The sequence below is a fragment of the Hippocampus bargibanti genome, linkage group LG03 (assembly GCF_051943395.1).
Source record: "Hippocampus bargibanti isolate YZ-2025 linkage group LG03, ASM5194339v1, whole genome shotgun sequence".
Classification (NCBI taxonomy): Eukaryota; Metazoa; Chordata; class Actinopteri; order Syngnathiformes; family Syngnathidae; genus Hippocampus; species Hippocampus bargibanti.
In genome coordinates this window covers 6,387,523-6,407,361 of record NC_142736.1, presented here as the reverse complement: position 1 = coordinate 6,407,361, position 19,839 = coordinate 6,387,523, and the positions used below count along the sequence as shown (strand labels likewise).

The window sequence follows — 19,839 nt, the reverse complement described above, 5'->3', positions numbered from 1 at the left end:
TTACTGCTTTCGGACTTTCCCAAGCGTTATGAGGTCGTGCATTTGCATATCATTTTCCAAAGCAGACGAATATAACCACAGCCCCAGAAGAAAGATTCAAAAGAAGAAAAAAAAAATAATATGACGATACAAAACATAAACATACATTGAAAGCGTCGTGGAAAAAGAGGAGTTCACGTGGCTTGTAGCAGACGACGCAAAGCAAACATTGCATAGTGCAACATGCCAAACAGTGTATGGACAAACGACAACTGGAGCAAAATAATCAACAAGGGATATTTACGATAAATTAAGCAAGGGAGCTTTTGTGGTAGGTACATCCTTAATACTTTGGAACAATGTTTTATTTTTTTTTTTGCGATTAGTCGTCTTATTGTGTTTGAAGTTGTGAAAAACACTGATCATATCCATTGCAAGAAGCACTTTTGCAGCCAAGCCAGAATCGACGGTTTTCAACTGAATGATGCACGAGTAGAATACCTGCTTCAATAAAATTCGGGGGGGATTTTGAAAAATAAAACACCTTTTAGTCGGGCACAACCTTCCTCTCATAACCTTTAATATAGGATTATGTAAAAATATGTCCTTGCCTTTTCCCCATTCTTTCACGAAATGTGTCATCTAAAACGGTCAAATAACGCAAGTAAAACTGAGAATACACCTACGCAATCGGAATTTATTGTCACGACACACAACTTTTACACAAAAATAATCGGGACACATTTACACAATTTATACAGGTCTAGAATTCAATGTACATTTAAAGGACAACCGACGCCTCTGAACAAGTCTCCAAAATCTGCCACAAACTGGGGATTTTCAGAAAGTCTCGCCTCCAGTTCGTGATGTCACGCCAAGTCATCTTGCCTTTCTCAAGAAACAAAACAATGGGCTAACAGACTTCAGATTCGGAGAAGATGCTTTCTTGTTACTCATCCAGTTATGAATATGACTCAAATAGTTCAGAGGAAAGCATAAATGTTTGCAATTGATTAAAGGAGTTCCCCCATATCAATTCGAGCCGTCAATGACAGCAATGTAGCACCCAGAAAATGCAGAAGATGGCACCCAAGCTCCGTTGGAAATTGGCTGAGTTGTCTGCTGGGAATTTGTGTCAACGAATATCAAATAGTTGTCTTGGTGCAACACACAACGATTCACCATCGCATTATTTATGTGTTTTCCTTCTAATTTTGGCATTAACACGGATCAACGCAAAGTCTGCAGACCAAATAAAGTACCGCAAAATGCATTGTGTCGCTTTCTCGGTCAGGGGCGTTCCAAACATGACGTCACGTGGGGATTGTCATCAACTCGAAAACAAGATTTCCTAATATAAAATATAGCTATATGCGGTGGAATGTTTGCAAAATACGCTCAGTAGAAGTCATTTGAAGTGATTTTACAAATTATGGACACAACTTGTCCAGAGGCGTCGGTTGTCCTTTAACAGATCCACTAAATACCAATCGTTAAATATGTACTCACAATTCACACAATATTATTAATGCACATTAAACACATGAAGCAATTAACAGTGTGAAAATAACATTGATTGACATAAAAATCACATTTACAAAAAAAGGTTGATTTGAGAGCTCAAACAAAGACTGATGATGTTTGTTCCCCCTTCTGTCTATCTGAGGCATCATAAATGACATCATGGAAAAGCTCTTGCTCTACAAAGCATTTTTACAAAGTCTTGATTATCAAGTGAATAAGTCAAGTAGAGAGCGATGAAGGACAGAAAATGTGCCGCTAAACACTGCAATTGCTTTGAGTGTATTGCGGTTTTCCCTTTGAAATCAGGCAGGTGTGATGAGCAATTATGAAGAGCACTTGATACTTCAGCTGAGGAACTGCTTGCCATGACATGCTTTCCTCTAAAACAGGGGTCGGGAACCTTTTTGACTAACAGAGCCATAAAAGTAAACTATTTAGAAATGTTTTTCAGTGAGTGCCACAACACGCGAGCGCGTGTCAGAATGTATTATTTAAAATAACTTTGTGATAGTACTCACCGTTAACATGAATGGTTTTCCGTTCCTCACGATTGGTAAAAATCCAGCCAAACGATCAGAATGAGAGTCAACTTGCCGGGTCCATACGCAAAGTTACTGCTAGCTAGCCTGCACACGGCTCATTAGCTTCCACACTTCCTATGCAACACACTTCTCACACAAGTATATTGATGCTAACGTTAACATGAGGCTTGTTAAAATGTCACTGACATTCGACTATTTCATCGATGATATTGTTTCATTGCAAATTAGAATCAGGCATTTTCTCACCACAAAGGCGAATCCTCCGGTGCATTCAAGCTGAAGTGTACATTGTTTTTACTCGTTGGGCTTATTTAAAGGGTGTTTACCTGTTTCAACTGACGGCAAGTATCATCCAATCAAAATTGCGCTTTCCGCCAACCTAGGTCAGTGTAATCCAATCAAAATTGTGCTTTCCGCCAACTGCAGTCCCAACAGAAAATGAACAGAAAAAAGCGAGAATATGTATTTAGATTTATCGGCGAGCCATATGAAATCATCAAGAGCCATAGGTTCCTGACCACTGCTCTAAAACGTAGTTATTTTATACACAAAATTCTTCTATAAACCCTTTTTATTATTGATTTTTAAATGTTTTTTTATGTATTTATTTTTTTAACTGAGAAATGGGCATCACGATACATAGCTTAACTTTAAAAAGTAAGGTTAATGAGGTGATGAGGATGACCAGCATTTCTCCTGCTGCTGTCTGACAAGAGTCAATGTTGACGTGCAGATGGAGGTGTAGTTCTTCAACTCTCATTTCACTTTTTGTCTCGGCCCATAATACCCACTGTACCAGAGGAGAGCAATTTTCCACTTTACATTTTTCCGAATGCGAGACCTACGGAAGAGCGTTAGGGCCAGGTTGAAATATATATTTCTTTAGAGATCGGTTATTATTCTGAGAAAAAAGTCACAAATTTGTGAGTAGCAAACTCGCAAATTTGCTAGATTTAAAGTCACAAATTTGCTACATACATAGTGACAAATTTGCTAGATTTAAATGTTAAAAAAACTTTCAGAGTTTGAGATATAGTGATACCTTGGCTTACAAATTTAATTGACTCCAAGACAGTGTGTGTAAGGCGAAAAGTGTGTATCCCAAATATTAATTTCCCATAGGAAACCATTAAAATGAGAATAATCCGTTCCCAGGTGCCCATAAAACATAATTTTCGACTTTCTAAGCCTTAAAACTACACAAAACATACCTTATTTTATGTATAATAAATGTGCCATGGTATTGTAATTAAAGAAATAAACTGTACTGTATAATAAAGTTGTTTTATTTACCTGTGTGATGGTCGATGATGTTTTGATGGAATGGAGTGCACGGTTTCATCAGCATTAAACACTTGATGAGGAACGTAGCCTTCTTCTTCCACCATCTTGAAGAATGATTCCTTGTAAGCTTTGGCAGCTTTATCGTCAGAACTGGCTGCCTCACCATGACGAATGACACTATGAATCCCTGTACGACGTTTAAAGTTCTCAAACCTTCCGTGGCTAGCCTTGAAATCATCAATGGATGAACTTTCAGGTTGCTTCTTGACGATATCTGAGTGAAGTTGCCGTGCTTTCTCTGTGATAATTTTACCTAGTTCCTCATCAATCGTGTTCTGTTTAGCTGGGTTGCTTTTTGCATCAAGTGTACAGATGGCTAGTGCGGGTTATTTGTGGAGCCTGATTGATGGGATATTTTAACCTTGCAGTCTACACTCTGCCTTTGTACTATCAATTAAGTTGAAACGAGTCCAAATTTCACTGTTTTCTATCCATTTTCTCACGCTCTCTCTCTCTATCGTCTGCCTATCTATTTTTATATGCAGCTCTGTGCCTCTGTAAGCTCCAGGCCCTCACTGCTGCGTTCTTGACCAATCACGTGCGGCTTTAACCGAAGACTAGGGGTGGGGAATAGAGGACAAAAAAAAGTTAGCTGAGATTTCTTTGTTAGAAGAACGGGCTCCTTCGCGAACGACACATCACTCAGTGTGGCGCTCCGTGTGTATCCGAAAAAATAGTTTGTATGCCATGATTAAATTCTCGCGAATTTAATGTTTGTAACCCAAAAAGTTCGTTGAGCCAAGGCGTTCGTAAGCCGGGGTATCATTGTACGGCCAAAAATTGTAACCTTGGTTTCAGCAGATCCAACTTCCATCTTCCCATGTTTTTCGGAGATTTCAGATGAAATTTTTATAGCAACCTCCAACTTGCCAGTCAAATCCATGGCCCAGACATGCCGTAAGGGGAACATGGTAGATTGATGTTCCAAAAAGACGGCACTTCCAAGAACTTCCAGCAGCTACTTCAATCTTGCTGTTGGCATCCCTGACCATTTGTTCTTTATTTTGGAAGGATGTCCATTCTCTGCAACAGTCACATCACAACTCAATGATGCCTGCGTGTACTCTGTTCTACTGTTGGAAATTCTTCTGTATTTTTCTCATGTCTCATTAAACACTTATTTATTTCACATTTATTAATCCAGGGCGAACGGTTACCAAGTCCGGTTAAATTTCAGCCCTGGCCTACCTCTGGAGTTTGCATGCTCTCCCCATGCCTGAGTAGGTTTTCTCCGGGTCCCAAATACGGTTAATGGAACGCGCAAATGATCCCTTTTGTGTGACTCTGAGTGTGAATGTTTGTGTGGCCTGCAAGTGACTGGCTACCAGTTCAGGGTGTGCCCCACCGACTGCCCGAAGACAGCTGGGAATCGCAGGGCACACAGAGACAAAACAACCATTCACTCTCACATCAGGGGACAATTCAGTATTCAATCAGTCTACCATGCATGTTTTTTAATGTTTGAGGAACCCATAATTGGAGGACCCGGAAAAAAAAAACACGTGGGCAGGAGAACATGCAAGCTCCACACAGGGTGGCTGGAGCGAGATTTGAACTCAAAACCTCTGCACTGTGAAGTTGGCGTGCTAAACAATCGATTATTGGGCCGCCGCCCAGGAGTTATCTTGATAATAAAATACAGTGGTCATCGTCTCTCATTTGAGTCTTCAGCCATTGTGGGTAATTGCTAGACTTGTTCTCCAATGAATCCTTTTGCCCCACTGACCTATTGGAGAACCATAAATATATTTAATTTAATTTTATACCCCGCTATGCCACCCACTCAATATGTTAAGTCTGTAAAACGATTTTAAAAATTAAAAGTGTAAGCAAAATGCAATTAAAGGATTATTACTAAGCATAATCCGCTGCGAATAGAAGCTTTGAATCCATTAACGGATATTGTGATTTCGAGACAACATCATATTTTCCATGACATGGGAGTCAGAAATTGTTTTCACCCAAATCTATGGGTGAAATGTGCTGTAGTAGTTCTAATGCGCTTAAGATCAAACAGCTAAAGTCTGGTAATATGAATGCTTTCTTTCCATCTCATCTCAACAGACTTTGTGTGCATTCTTCCTTGAGAAAGTTACCATTTCGGCGACATAGGGGTGAGACACTGACATGACAGAGGTAGTGTATTAGGCAACAGGACCCCTTTTTCATGATGAGGTATATTCACAGATGCATACTGCAGATCGTCACCTCAAAATGCGCAGAATCCACATTTGTATGTGCTTGATGCGTGCATGCGGACATTCAATGTGTTTCACATCAGTTGTGAGCTGGTGGCCCAGTTTCCAAATGATACGACAACATGAGTGATGAATGCAAACCAAATCTGGTTCTTCCATTGCAAAGGAAGAGGTACAAAAGGTTGCGGGGTTACTCAGAGAATGGTGGGAACATGCCAAGGTCAGCAAAGTCCTCAATGTTGTAGTTGGCTGTTCCCTGGGTGGGATCTCCAGCCATGGGTAACATGTCCTGCAAACACACAAAAGAGGATTTAGATATGAACCCTTAGAATGGGCACTGATGTTCCAGACCGCTTAATCCTCATTATGGCCGCGGGGGTGCTGGACCTTATCCCAGCCATCTTTGGGCACTAGGCGGGGGACACCCTGAATTGGTTGCCAGCCAATTGCAGGGCACACAGAGACAAACAACCATCCACACTCACACCTAGGGACAATTTGTCGTGTTCAATCAGCCTGCCATGCGTGTTTTTGGGGAGAACATGCAGACTCCACACAGGGAGGCCGGACTCACGACCTCTGCATTGTGAAGCCGGCGTTCAAACCACTCGACTACCGGGACATTGATGTTGTCCTGAAAGACACTAGCGTACGGCTCTGATTTGTTGCATGGCAGACGAGATGACAGCAAAAGCAAAGTAAAACAAACGTCCTATTTATCCATTTCATCACAAAGAAATTGCCACACCCATACAAATACATGTTCCTTGATGAACATACAATAAGATTTGTTTAACTTGAGCTGTTATTGAGGTGAGCTATGATTAAGACCATGAATTCTTCTAAATAATATATACATGCATGTATTTTGCAGCCCGGGAGACGAGTGGTTAGCACGCCAGCTTCACAGTGCAGAAGTCGTGAGTTCAAATCCTGCTTCGGCCTCCCTATATCGAGTTTGTATGTTCTCCTCGAGACCGTGTGGGCTTCTTCATGTGTTGGAGTTGGATTCACTTCACTTATGACTTGCTTGAACAAATAATGTATTCATTTTTACCGCAGTTGCTTGACCCTTTCATGCACCATGTAACTTGGTAAGATGTCCACTGGAGTAACCGTTGTCCCAGAAAGGGAATATTAGGACATGAAAATTGAGAGTTATGAAATGAGACTTGCTTGTGACTTTCACATACTGTATGTGACTTAGCACCAACTCTGGTTGGTGCGTAGATTTATCGTACCCTTTGCCAACAACTGTAAGAGCATTTCCTTTTTCTCCTTGCCTAAAGGAGAAATGCTATATGCTAATGGAATGTATAGACAAACTGACCCAACTGACTGGCAAATTGAGGAGACGTTGATTTGGTTAACTGTGTTTGAATTTGATATTTTTGTTTTTGCATAGTGTTGAGATAATTTCAGTGCTTAAGAACTGAAGTTTGATTGATTTTTAGCATTTGACTAAACACTTACTGGTTAATGCTTTTGCCATAGCTGTTTGGTAGAATATTTTTGAACATGACAAAAAATAACCTTTTTAAATCAAAGCTTCTATCAGGCATACGGCAGAATATATACAGTATATTGTCATCAGTAAAACCAGAGACGTGTGTGTTTCTGCGTGCGTGTGTGCGTGTCACCTGAAATACTTCAGTCTGGCTGGGGTTGGTGTGTCCATGCTGCTCCCCAGCCTGCTGGGAGTGATGCTGGTTCTGCCACTGGGACCACACCTCACTGGGTCGACCCTGGAATTGAGTTCCGCTCTGACTGCTGTCTCCAGACACATCTGGAATAACACACAGTTTTACAGGCATACATGTTGTCAGATACATGTATTGTAATGTACAATGGTGCCTAGATATGTTAGTTTTAATTTGTCCCCTGACGATGCTCATAACTCATGCTGATTAAACGCTGGTCAGACCTTTGGAAATTTTTTTCCCTTCCACGAGGAGGCAGCATATGCCTTATGTCCATTTTAGCGCTTTGCCTCAACTGTTGTTAAAGCGCTATATATATCAATATGTATGTATTGCATTGCACTTTGTACAAGCCGCCCCCATTTAAAGCTCAGATAACTACATTTAGGAATTAACTCAAGGAAAAGTTTTCTTCAGCCATCATCTGTACTTCTTTGAAGGTGTCGGATATTTTGCTCCTCATCCGAAGAGCTCCGTCAGCGAACTAAAGTTGTACTGGTAACTCTGGCCCTACATACCTAATGGACAGAGGTGGCGGTGCCAGACCTCTGCTCTGATAGGTCACTGCTCTAAGAGTGGGGGAGCCGTGGGCCACTCCCTGAAGCCAATATGATTACCGCTTTTGTTTTATCTGACTATCTCTAATGTTCTATCCCTGGCTCTGATTTCACCTCATGAGCTCTGGTATCACCTCATTAGCACCACTTAGGATATGTGGTAACGACCTAAAAAGTCTGTCGAAAGCATGGTTTAAATTAAACCTTAACTCTTTCCTCCCTAGCAGGCATTTTGCATTTCTTCCCCCACAGCCATTTGAGCCTGCAGCCTAGCTTTGTAGTGTGCTCCCTGAGAGCCTTCAGCAGAAAATTCACAACTAACATGTGTGTTCAAATAAACTGTTATACCTTCTTTATTTGTTGTTCAATCTTTATGAAACGTTCAGTACACTTTCATAACATATAATAGAATAAGATAACGTTTTTTTGTGAAATTGAAGTTTTAGAAAATTATTGCAATTTTAATTATTTTTTTTTCAAAAACCTGCAAATTACAACAAAATGCATTCACAAAAAGTCATATGCATGAAATAAATGTAGAATGCATTTAAAATAATTCAGGATGTTTTTCTTTGTGGTATGGTTTAATACATGGAATGCATTGGTTCACCTTGCATTGCTCACAACCTGTTCTTGGCTCACGACAAATTTTCTTCTTTGCACACTCTTTACATGTTCTGTTTTTATCTAATTCTACTGGCCAATGAAGGAGGGCAGAAGTGTCATTCTCCTTCATGCATTCTCTTTTTCTTTTCCTTCTGTAATTGCCAAACAACTGATCAGCTAAGTTTGTCCTGAATTCTAACTGAGTCCTTTTTCGGAGGCGACCTGTTCTGGTTTTCACTTGATGGTTTGGAGAGAGTTTGCTGCTGTGAAATGTAAATTTCTCCACTGTGAGACTAATAAAGGCAAATCCAATCCAATCCAATCCAATCAGTATAAATCCATTGCAAATGCAAATATCCACTAGAAAGCATAACAGGTATTTCCACCATTTGAGTGATTTCCTGGAAATAGCGTATGAAGCACGTAGTTGATCAGCCCGATCGACGACGTTCATGTGTTGCGTGTAATTCTTCAGGGCTACTGGGCAAATTACAGTTGTAACAGTACCATTTTTCTGCTTCTGTTGCACTTTGCCGACTTCAGCTGGATTGGTATTTGTTGCCAATAACAAGACAGTTCGCTTATCATGCAAGGCAACCGACGTCATGTTTCCTTTTTGCATCAGAACAAAGTCACCCTGTTTTTTTAACTTTGTCTTTGTGACGGCAGTAGGCAGGCCTTTCTGGTTCGGTCGAACAGTCCCGCATCTGTAGGTATTCCAACAGCGGCACTGACATGAAGTAATTGTCACAGTACACATGATGGTTTTTATCCAGAATGTTTCTCGTCAAGTCTTTGACAACGCATTCTCTGAGAGCCTTTTCGGCTGCACCTTCCCGTCCCGTATACACCTGAAACTGGTAGACGCATCCAGTGTGAGGGTCTGCCCGCATCCACACCTTGAGTCCGCGTTTGATCGGTTTCATGGGCATGTACTGTTTAAATCCCAACCGACCATTGAATGCAATCATTGCTTGTCAATGGAGACCTCGCGATGTGGGTTATAAGTTGCTTGGCATTTATCATTGACAATGTCCATGATGGGACGAACATGGGCGAGTTTATCGAAGCCAGGCTGTCCGCACGGAGGATTGTTGCTGATGTCGTCGACGTGGAAATACTGATTTAATTTATCCAGGCGATCTCGCGTAAAGCGTTCACTTATTCCAGTGGATTTGAGTAATGGGTCTTTGGTGAAATATATATCCCGGTCGGGTGCAACAATTATCCCCATAATAATTTGCACTGCGAAATATGCACGTATCTCCTGTGCTGTTGTGTCAGTCCAGTATGGATCCACGCAACCCTTCTGCTCCTGTATCCTCTTTGCGTAATTGTTCGTTTCCGCGGCGATGCAGTCAAACAGTTCTTCAGGAAACATTAGTAAAAAAAAATACTTCTAATTTATCACTACCTAATTCATTAGTAGGCCCAACACTGTGTACAAACTCATTTATGTTTGCGTCCGTCAGCTGTTTGCGCGACTCGATTGCAACATCGGCGTCGTCATCACCAACAATTTCCAACGAGTTGTTATCGTCTTCACTGCTCAGCTCGCTAATATCTAAATCAGAATCATTTAATGACTGTTCTATCTTGATTTTAGCACAGTTTTCCTCAGCTTTTCGAACATCATCCACGGTAAATCCATCGAAGTCAGACTCGCTGTCGCTCGAGAAATATGACGCCATGTTGTCAGGTCTTACCAAATATGGTTCGTTTTGCTGACGTTCATACTATTTATACCACCGAACTGTGCCGAAGATAAATAGGTCAAGACGCATGTAAACTATTTTTCTATTGCCTGAAATGTTCGGGAAAGCCCGGAAACGAATGAGTCTCGACCAATTAGAGTGTTTTTAACACCCACTCACCTGCCTGTAGTCAGCATCCGACATTATTTGTTATCGCTTCAGCCCGGAGGCGTGACTCGGGATACGCGGAAGTAAAAACACAACTGTAGTCGTTTGCCGGGAGGAATGAGTCAATCCACCATGGCGATTTAGTGAAAGGTTTTGCTTCTTAATTTCCTTTCGGCTTTTCCATTCATGGGTCGCCACAGCGAATCAGTGTCCTACAAAATTGCCTCTTTTAATCCTCTTTCAAACCATCTATTTTCTTTTGCTAAGATTTTCACCATCGTCAAATGAGTGGTTGCTTGCTTTTTGGTGCATATGTACTGCAGATTGAGGACCACTAGCTTTGTCCCTGCTATGTTGATAGTCTTTTTTGAGTATTTGTTTTTTCCCTAATGTATTGCTCTTTACAATCTTCATTTTAACAGTGTATAGAATACACTACATTACTTTGTTTTTCATAATGGCGGACTATCTTTTGGATACACTAATTTTTGTCTTAAGGTATTTATATGTTTGAATTAGGTAGGAATTTTGTGTTGCCGTAAGACCCTTTGTAGTTTTTCAGAAACCCTTCCAATATAAGATACTGCTACTCCTACTCTTTGTTTCTTCATGATTTTTGCTTTCTTTCTCTGGTGATACCAGAGCTAATGAGGTGAAATTAGAGCCAGGTTTAGAACATTAGAGGTAATCAGAAGAAAAGAGGTACTCAGATCGGCTTCAGGGAGTGGTCCACTGATCCCCCAACCTTAGAGCAGGGACCTATCAGAGCAGGGCCTGGCACCGCCACCTCTATTCATTAAGGATATAGGGCCAGAGTTACCAGCACAAATTTAGTTAGCAGACGTAGCTCTTCGAATGAGGAGCAATACGTCAGACACCTTCAAAGAAGTACAGATGGTGGCTGAAGACACCTATGAACTGATCTTTACGTGTTTCCTTTGTGTGTTTATATTTATTGTGCTATTGCTTTAGAGTTATTATTGTTATTGCTTTACACTATGAAGAATGTTCATATATTGTGATTGCACTTACTGGTACATTTAATTTACTGTAACAGCATCAGAATGTTTTTTTACGTGTTTACTGAATGTAGGAAAAGTTCCCCCTCCACTATGTGATATATATATATATATATATATATATATATATATATATATATATATATATATATATATATATATATATATATATATATATATATATATATTGTAGTACGGGTATATGCCACACTGCCACATGACGTGCCACGTGACGTCGCGGCAGTGTTGTAAAGCAGGGTTGTTTACAGCATCAAGTTGAGAATGATGCAAGTTGAGAAAGTAGATGCACAGAACTTCAGCTCCAGATGAAAGATTCAAGAGAAGCTAACAAAATTTATGACGCTAAAAAACGTAAACGTACATTATCCAGTGACTGTAAAGTGTCCTTGAGACTTTTGAAAGGTGCTGAGAAATTAATGTATCATTATTATTAAAAGCATCGTGGAAGGAGGAGTTCACATGGTTTGTAGCAGACGACGCAACGCAAACATTGCATTGTGTAACATGACAAAAAGTGTATGGACAAACGACAACTGGAGCAAAATCATCATCAAGGGATATTTACGATAAATTAAGCAAGGGAGCATTTGTGATGGGTACATCCTCAATAAAAAAAAATCCTTAATACTTTACAACAATGTTGTTTTTTTTGCGATTAGTTGTCTTATTGTGTTTCAAGTTGTGAAAAATGACCATAAAGTTGCCTGCCCAACTTTATGGCCGGGCAGACAACTTTTCAGAGTTGTCTGCCCTGGTGTCCGGTCACTTTTTGTCATGAGTTTCAGACGTAACCAAAGACAGCTGGGATCGGCTACATCCTGCCCACGACGGCCCTCCAAAAGATGAGCAGCTTGCATGATGGGAGGATAGGTGGATATTAATGCTTCATTTGCCTTAAGCTTAGTGTTCTATAGGGGTGTTCACACGGCACACAGTTGCATCGGTGCTGCTCCCATGTATTTTGTTGCAATATATTTTACACTGGTGTATATTTTGTGGAGCGTTCGCACGTAAAAAGCTTCTTACTAGAGAGAAGCGTGTCAACCGTTCCGCTTGTATTCACACAGCAGTTTGGTGGCCGTGCAATACGAGAGTAATAATACGAAAATAAAATGTGTATACGTAAAGTGTACTTCCATTTCCCTGCCTTGTTCGTGACGTTTCGAAAAACAATGGTTTATACTACTCCAGACAAATCAATGCTCGGACGTCTTAAATGGAGCCATATGCGGAAGTACAATGTAGGAGACTAGACTGTCTTAGAAAGGTTTTGAGTCTCTGAAACAAAAAGAGCTGTCATGTTGGTACTTTTTAAAACATACACTTTATTCATTCATTCATCCTCTGGACAGCTTTATCGTCACGAGGGTCGTGGGGGGTGCTGCACCCGATCCCAGCTGTCTTCGGGCACGAGCCGGGGGACACTGTGAACTAATTGCCAGCCAATTGCAGGGCACACAGAAAATAATCATCTACACCGACACTCATACCTCAGGACAATTTGGAGTGTTCAATCATCCTGTCATGCATGTTTTTGGAATGTAGGAGAAAACTGGAGGACCCGGAGAAAGCCCACACAGACAAACATTCAAACTCCACACAGGGAGGCCAGGATTTGAACTCACGACCTCTGTACATTCTTCTCAAGAGGTGTTCAAAGACCGTCCCCAAAAACGCACAACGATGACTTCAATGACACACAGAAAAGCAAACATAATGTGGCAAACAGATAATCAAGACAGGAAATCACAAAATAAATTCCATGGGAAATTGTATGGAGGTGGAGGGGGAGGGGGTTAAACACACAACAAACTACACAAGTAACTCTAACGACTGACCAGATTGCCCCATTTGCTCTGATATGGGGCAATCAGGCCAGTCGTAGACCCCATAATCAGGCAGGACAATCAAAGTAATCAGTCAGGACAATAAAAGTAATCAGTGTAGCCTCAGGGAATATTCCTCGGCTCCCCCCAACCTGAGACCACGGCACCTATCATAGCGGAGGTCTGGCACCAGCACCTCTGGACAATAGGGATATATATATAGGGCCAAAACTACCAGCAAATTGTTAGTTCGGTGACAAAGCCTCTTGGATAAGAAGCGAAACGTCCGACACCTTCAAATAAGTACAGATGGCGGCTGAAAAAACCTTTTCATCAATGTAATCAACTCTTCTCAGGCATAGCAAGCGAGTCTGCCGCTTTAGCAAAATGAGCAAATCTACCCCTGTTGAGTTAACACAACCCATTTTATATCTGTGCTGCTCTGCAAACTAGCTTTTACTCCAGATTATGTTTTTTTTCTTCAGACGTGAAGAAACATTTTCCTTGATGGGGGCTACACCGGAGTAAAAGTTCCTCTGTGAACACCCCTTATGATTCAACCACACCATAAAGTTGCATCTCGTTCTTGTAATTGTTACATTGTCATATTTTGTGGGACTAAACTGAACAGAAAAAAATGCACAAACACATGGATACTAATGTACTACTTGCTGGAAGACACACAGAAGTGCATGATTGTTATGAGAATCAACCAAAGGAGAAAATAAATTAAAAAAAAATCTCAGCTTCAAAGACATTCCAGAATAAATACCGTCGTTGACATGTAGTGATAAACGAGATGTTAGTGCAGGGTAGAACGGGGACATATAAAACAACAGATGGAAAATAATTTCCAAATTGCAGATAAGTCCAGAAAGACAAAAATAAAGTGTTTATTACAAATTATTAATGAAACCATGTGGCAGATCAAGTAAATTGCATTGCTCGAACCAGCTTCATTAGCCCCACACACTTCTATGAGGACAGTCAGGGAGCACAAGTGACACTGCTGAGATAATCCATTTAGCTAATGTTTGTGTCCATCAAAAGGCCATCAAGTAGCTGTTACAAGATGAACAAGCTTCATTGAAGTCACCATGTGGATAACAAACAGCAGGAGGCGTGAGCAGTTGCTTGACGAGCAACTCCGAGTGAACGCACACTTTTGTGTGTTTTTCAGTGCGCTCGCATGCCATTTTCAGCCAGACTGATCATAAGGCTTTGAAAGTGCCATTATTGGGCGAGTGAAACTATTGGAAGGGTGATGATGCAACTTTGGACAAACTTGTATTCTGGAATTGTTTCAAAGCAGCAGGTAGTACTTGGAGGATCATTTGAACTTTTTCAATGGCACTGAACGTTTGAGGTTTGTAAATGTTAATTTAAATTGAGACAAGTGGTTAACTTTGACAATCATCATTTGTCTAAAAGTTTTGCTCATCTTGCCACTGAACAGGATTTAACTGTGACATGTGTACCTGTAGATGCTCAATATTTTCCGTAAGTTTGGCATTCACTTTCACTGCTTCGCGGATGACACCCAACTCTCCCTCTCCAGCAAACCCGACGCCTCTCTTCCACCTTCATCCCTCTCACTTTGCCTCTCAGAAATTAAATCCTGGCTTTCCCATAACTTTCTCAAGCTTAACAGTGACAAAACCGAACTTCTCCTTGTCGGTACCAAATCCACCCTCCACAAAACTAACAGTTTCTCTCTCACCATTGACAGTTCAACCGTGTCCCCCTCCCCTCAGGTCAAGAGCCTGGGTGTCATCCTCGATAGCTCACTATCTTTTCAGTCCCATATAAATAACATAACTCGGTCTGCTTATTTCCACCTCCGTAATATTAACCGTCTCCGTCCCTCGCTCACCCCTCACACCACTGCTATCCTTATCCACAGTCTCGTCACCTCCCGCATCGATTATTGCAACGCACTTCTCTTCGGTATCAACCAGAAATTTCTCCATAAACTCCAACTCGTCCAAAATTCTTCAGCCCGGATCATCACTAGAACCCCCTCCTTTCACCACATCACCCCTGTCCTCCAGCAACACCACTGGCTACCTGTTAAACATCGTATCGAATTCAAAATACTTCTGTTTACATTCAAAGCCATCCATAACCTTGCCCCTCTCTATCTTTCTGACCTGCTTCAAATCTCTGTTCCCTCTCGGTCCCTCAGATCCTCGTCCTCCCTTCACCTCTATGTGCCCTCTGCCCGTCTCACCACGATGGGATGCAGAGCTTTCAGCCGCTCTGCTCCCAAACTCTGGAATTCTCTTCCACCCAACATCCGCAATATTGACTCCCTCCCTATTTTCAAGGCTCACCTCAAAACCCACTTGTTTAAAATTGCTTTCAATGTATAGTTCTATCTGCTATTTTATTATGTATCATTTTAATTATGGTTTTATTGTTATGTGCTTTGTTTTATTGTTTTTATTGTAAAGTGTCCTTGGGTGTTTTGAAAGGCGCTTGAAATAAAATGTATTATTTATTATCACTGCCTGTGACTCATTTGGACCGACCCAGGTATCCCATAGGCCTGAGGCCGGTTACACAGGGCACACAAAGACAAACAACCATTCGCTCTCACACTTACACCGAGGGACAATTTTTGAGTGTTCAATCAGCCTGCCATGCATGTTTTTGGAATATGGGAGAGAATTAGAGGACTCGGAGAAAATCCATGCGGGCCCGGGGAGAATGAGCAAACTCCACACAGGGAGCCTGGACCAAGTCTTGAGTTCAAGACTTCTGCACTGTGAAGCCGGCGTGCTAACCAATCGACCACCAGGCCGCCCCCGCCCCTTAATTCCTGTTATAACTTCCATAATACTTCCACATGGAAATGACTTCTAAATGAAGCACCACAGAGCATGACTGAAAACAAAATTGGTAGCTGAAATATTGTAGTTCTGTTCAACTTGAGTGTGCAATGATTTGTTTGGAAAATTCTTCTTGATACAGACGCTATCTGTGAATCATGATTGTTATTCTTCTACCATAAATGCAGCTTCTTCCAAAGTGTTAGAAGATTAATAGGATACTATGAACTCACCAAAAGCTGAGCTGCGGTTTGTTAGTCCTGAGTAGGCATTCCCGCTGGGGGATGATGTGGCTGGAGATGAAAGTGGACTGTAGGAGGCCGGATCGGTCTGGTAGCTGTGGCCTGTACCAATACCAAACGGACTGGACTGGGCTTTACTGGACTGAAATGTTAATGTAAATAGTGGTTAGATATTTGACATACAATGTTGAACATTGTTACAAAAACATTTCATTGTTATAAACAATGAAGCCTGATTTCCAATCATTGGATAGTGTGTGTGTATCCATTTGAAGCACTGGAAACAAATCCCACTCAAGCTTTATCGGTCAACCAAATACAGATAACATCCGACTTACGACCGGCTTGACTTAAGACCGCCCGTACTTAGGACCACGACCGCCAGACCGTATTTTTCAAATTTAAATTCTACGCCTGGCACCGCAACGCACAAGCAGCGCAGCAACGCGTCCAACAATTTTGGCTAGCCAGCCTGCATCTCACTCTCACACAGCAATCAACCATGTGATTGCCCGGAGGGGGGAGTGTCCACTGCAGCCAGGACTAGAGCCGAGGCGGGTGGGCGTCGGCGCTCGGACAGTGTAAGGCCGGAGCGACCCACCGCCTGCCTGCCCCCGTGGCGTCCAAATCAGGTTGTTTGCAAGTAATTTAGCACCAAGTCTCTATTCAAAGTTTTGAATGGATTTCGACTTACAACCATTTTGACTCCGGACCAGATGAACGGAACGGAACGTGGTTGTAAGTCGGATGTTACCTGTACAATGGTATAAACACACTACTGTAATTTCCGGACTGTAGAGCGCACCTGATTATAAGCCTCACTGAGTACATTTTTAAAGGAAAAACCGTTTTGTACATACATAAACCACACCTGTCTGTAACCCGCATGTTTATAAAGAAAGACGCTACACCGAAAAAGTTTTCAAAGTTTAAATAATACATCTTAACTTTTCTTTCAAAACAGTGCCTGTAATGCGGAGGCAATACAGCAAGCATTACGGTAGTAACACAGCCCTAACAGGGCTGGTAAAATAAACATGCCGGTAAAAGTCACGAAGACACGGAAGAAACATGTCAGCACTCACTAACAGGGCTGGTTACAAAAACATAGCAATTTGCTGAGAGCTGTCTTCATCTTCCTCCTGTGCACTAAAACCATCCTTTTACGTGTCGGATTGGAATGGTGTCAGATGTTCCTCGCCACACACGCCCTCATTCTCTCTTTTGTTGTTATTGTGTCACTTTCATCCTCAGGTAAAGTCACTCCCGAGTTTGTGCTGTGCTTTCCGTCACACAGCAGACCGGCTTTTCGAAACCCGTTGGTGATGGTTGATTTGCAAAAGTTGCTCTTCGCATACCAGTTTTGGGAAACTTTCTCACCGCTGGTCATCCATGCTTCCCATTCAACTCGGAGGGCCAATTTAAATGCACGATTCATATGCGAAGTTACATACCCAGACCTTTTAACGAAGGCTAACGTGTTGTATGTAACTATTGTTACTTCCCTGTCTCAGTGACTTTATTGGCACATACCTGTCAACCTGCACGTTTTTGCTGTACAAAGTAGGTTTATTATGCATTTTAAGACGTGTACGACGTACAAGAAAATCTGTACGGAAAAACGCAAATTTGTCAATTATGGGGACTATCCGGTATACACCGACTATCACGAAACGGCAAATCAATCAAGTCAAATGAGTTCGCCGCGGTAGCCTCTATCTCGGTATCGTTTTTTTTTTTTTATTCATTGCAAACGAAGCGAGCGGTTTGATGCTACTGTGCGCATGCGTCTGCCGCCTGGGGATTTCCCATTGTATCATTCTGATCACATGTGAACAAAGCGAAAGCAGAGCAGTCGGCCTTTTCCTTGGATACAATCATCAAGTCGCAATGGCCAAACCTGAATTAAAAGACTGTAAGTTAAATGGAAGAGGCAAGCATCACAAAGAGTGGGAGTGGAATGTCAGGACGATAAGAGGAATTGATACAAGCTTCAAAAAAGGTGTGGAATATTCGTATTGTGTCGCTTGCAAAAAGTTATATTGTCAATATAACATGTTAAACTACATGAATACACACGTTTGAAAAAAAATACGATGTAAGATTATTTTGTATTTTGTTAGGGAAAATACGAGTTTGTAAGGGCATGGAGCCGTGGATGTTGATAGGTATGTTGGCATGTTTTTGAAACCAGCCCTGTTTGGGCTGTGTTGCTATTGTAATGCTTGTTGCGTTGCTGCCGTGTGATAGGCACTATTTTGAAAACAAAAGTTAAGGTATATTATTAAAACATTTTCTGTGAACCGTCCTTCCTTATAAACATCTCATGTTTCAATTTGCGCACATGCGGTTTATAGACAGGTGCGGTTTATGTATGTACAAAATGGGTTTTCCTTTAAAAATGTATTGGGTGATGCTCATAATCAGGTGCGCTCTCTCCGGAAATTACGCTATATAACCCTCTCTCACCCTCACTGTCACTCACTCATTTTCAATGCCAGGTATCTATTTGTGTTTTTTTGTGCTTTTTTCCCATGGAGTAGGATGAGCACGGTCTGAAAATGGTTGATAGGTACAGACCATCATTGGGAAGATGTGTTTTTTTTTTTCAGATTAACGGGACGTTGGTTTGTTCGCAATGTGTCAAGGGAATTTTTGGGGACTAAGTAATTTGAAACAGCAACAGATTGTCACAGATGAATAGAGGATGTTCTGTATTTATATTCTGGGGGAGTAATTATGCCAAGGGCCCAGGTGCATCACTGAGCACCATTTTAGCTCCATCCATAAAATCTGGACTACTAAATCAATAAAAGAGTTAGTTGCCATATCCCAAGCATACCTGGTACACTATTTTGTCATATGCATGTTTCAGCAGTTACCTTCAGACGAATTAATTTGGAAATAAATCGAAAATATGATTTACTCCATATCACTCCAAAAAATGGAGTGAAGCACTGAAACGTACACTAAAAGCATTTTTCTTGTTAGCCAAGTTTCATAACATGTATTTACTTGTTTAGTAGAAAACAGCTGCCAGAAAATGTTTTCTTTCTATAAGACTTCACACCAATCTCAGTCAGTGAGAAAGGCGAAAGAATCTTCAAATTATGTGTGAATACACATAACAAAAGAATGCAAAAAAATTCAATAATGCGGGACACGTGAAACATCTGAAACCACTATCCTGAATGCAATGCAAACTCTGATTTCAATTAATTTAGTCTGATGCCCGACTAACACTCATTTCCAATAAACCCAAATAAACGAGCCTGGAAACCAGAACAATCTGAGAAATGTATTTGCCATCACAGATGGCTGCCTCATACTGGTCGGACTGATTTATATTGTGTTTGGAACAATGTTTTACAGAAAAGGCCAAATAGGAACCAAAAACTTGGTCAGGCTCCAAACTTGAACATGATGTCAGATTTCACCATATGTTTAGAAGTGGTTATCATCAACCCTCTTTTCTTCAAAATTATCTAACGGCAGTGAATTGAATCATTTGCTGGAAACTTTAATTAACCCTTACTGTGAATGATATGATTTTGTTTGCTAAGTTTCCCGGTGCGCACATGCAAAGTC

The 19,839-nt window shown here is 41.2% G+C and overlaps 1 protein-coding gene across 1 annotated transcript in view; it reads right to left on the bottom strand.

Moving 5' to 3' along the window:
• Positions 1 to 650: 650 nt before the first annotated feature.
• arnt2 (aryl hydrocarbon receptor nuclear translocator 2) overlaps positions 651 to 19,839 on the bottom strand; it is a 111,280-nt gene continuing 92,091 nt past the window's right edge. The window contains exons 17-19 of the mRNA XM_088991757.1: positions 16,243 to 16,393; positions 7,228 to 7,373; positions 651 to 5,876 (exon numbers count right to left, since the gene is read on the bottom strand). Of these exons, the coding sequence (XP_088847883.1) occupies positions 5,778 to 5,876; positions 7,228 to 7,373; positions 16,243 to 16,393 (396 nt within the window). The 3' untranslated portion in view covers positions 651 to 5,777. The remainder of the gene's footprint in view (positions 5,877 to 7,227; positions 7,374 to 16,242; positions 16,394 to 19,839) is intronic.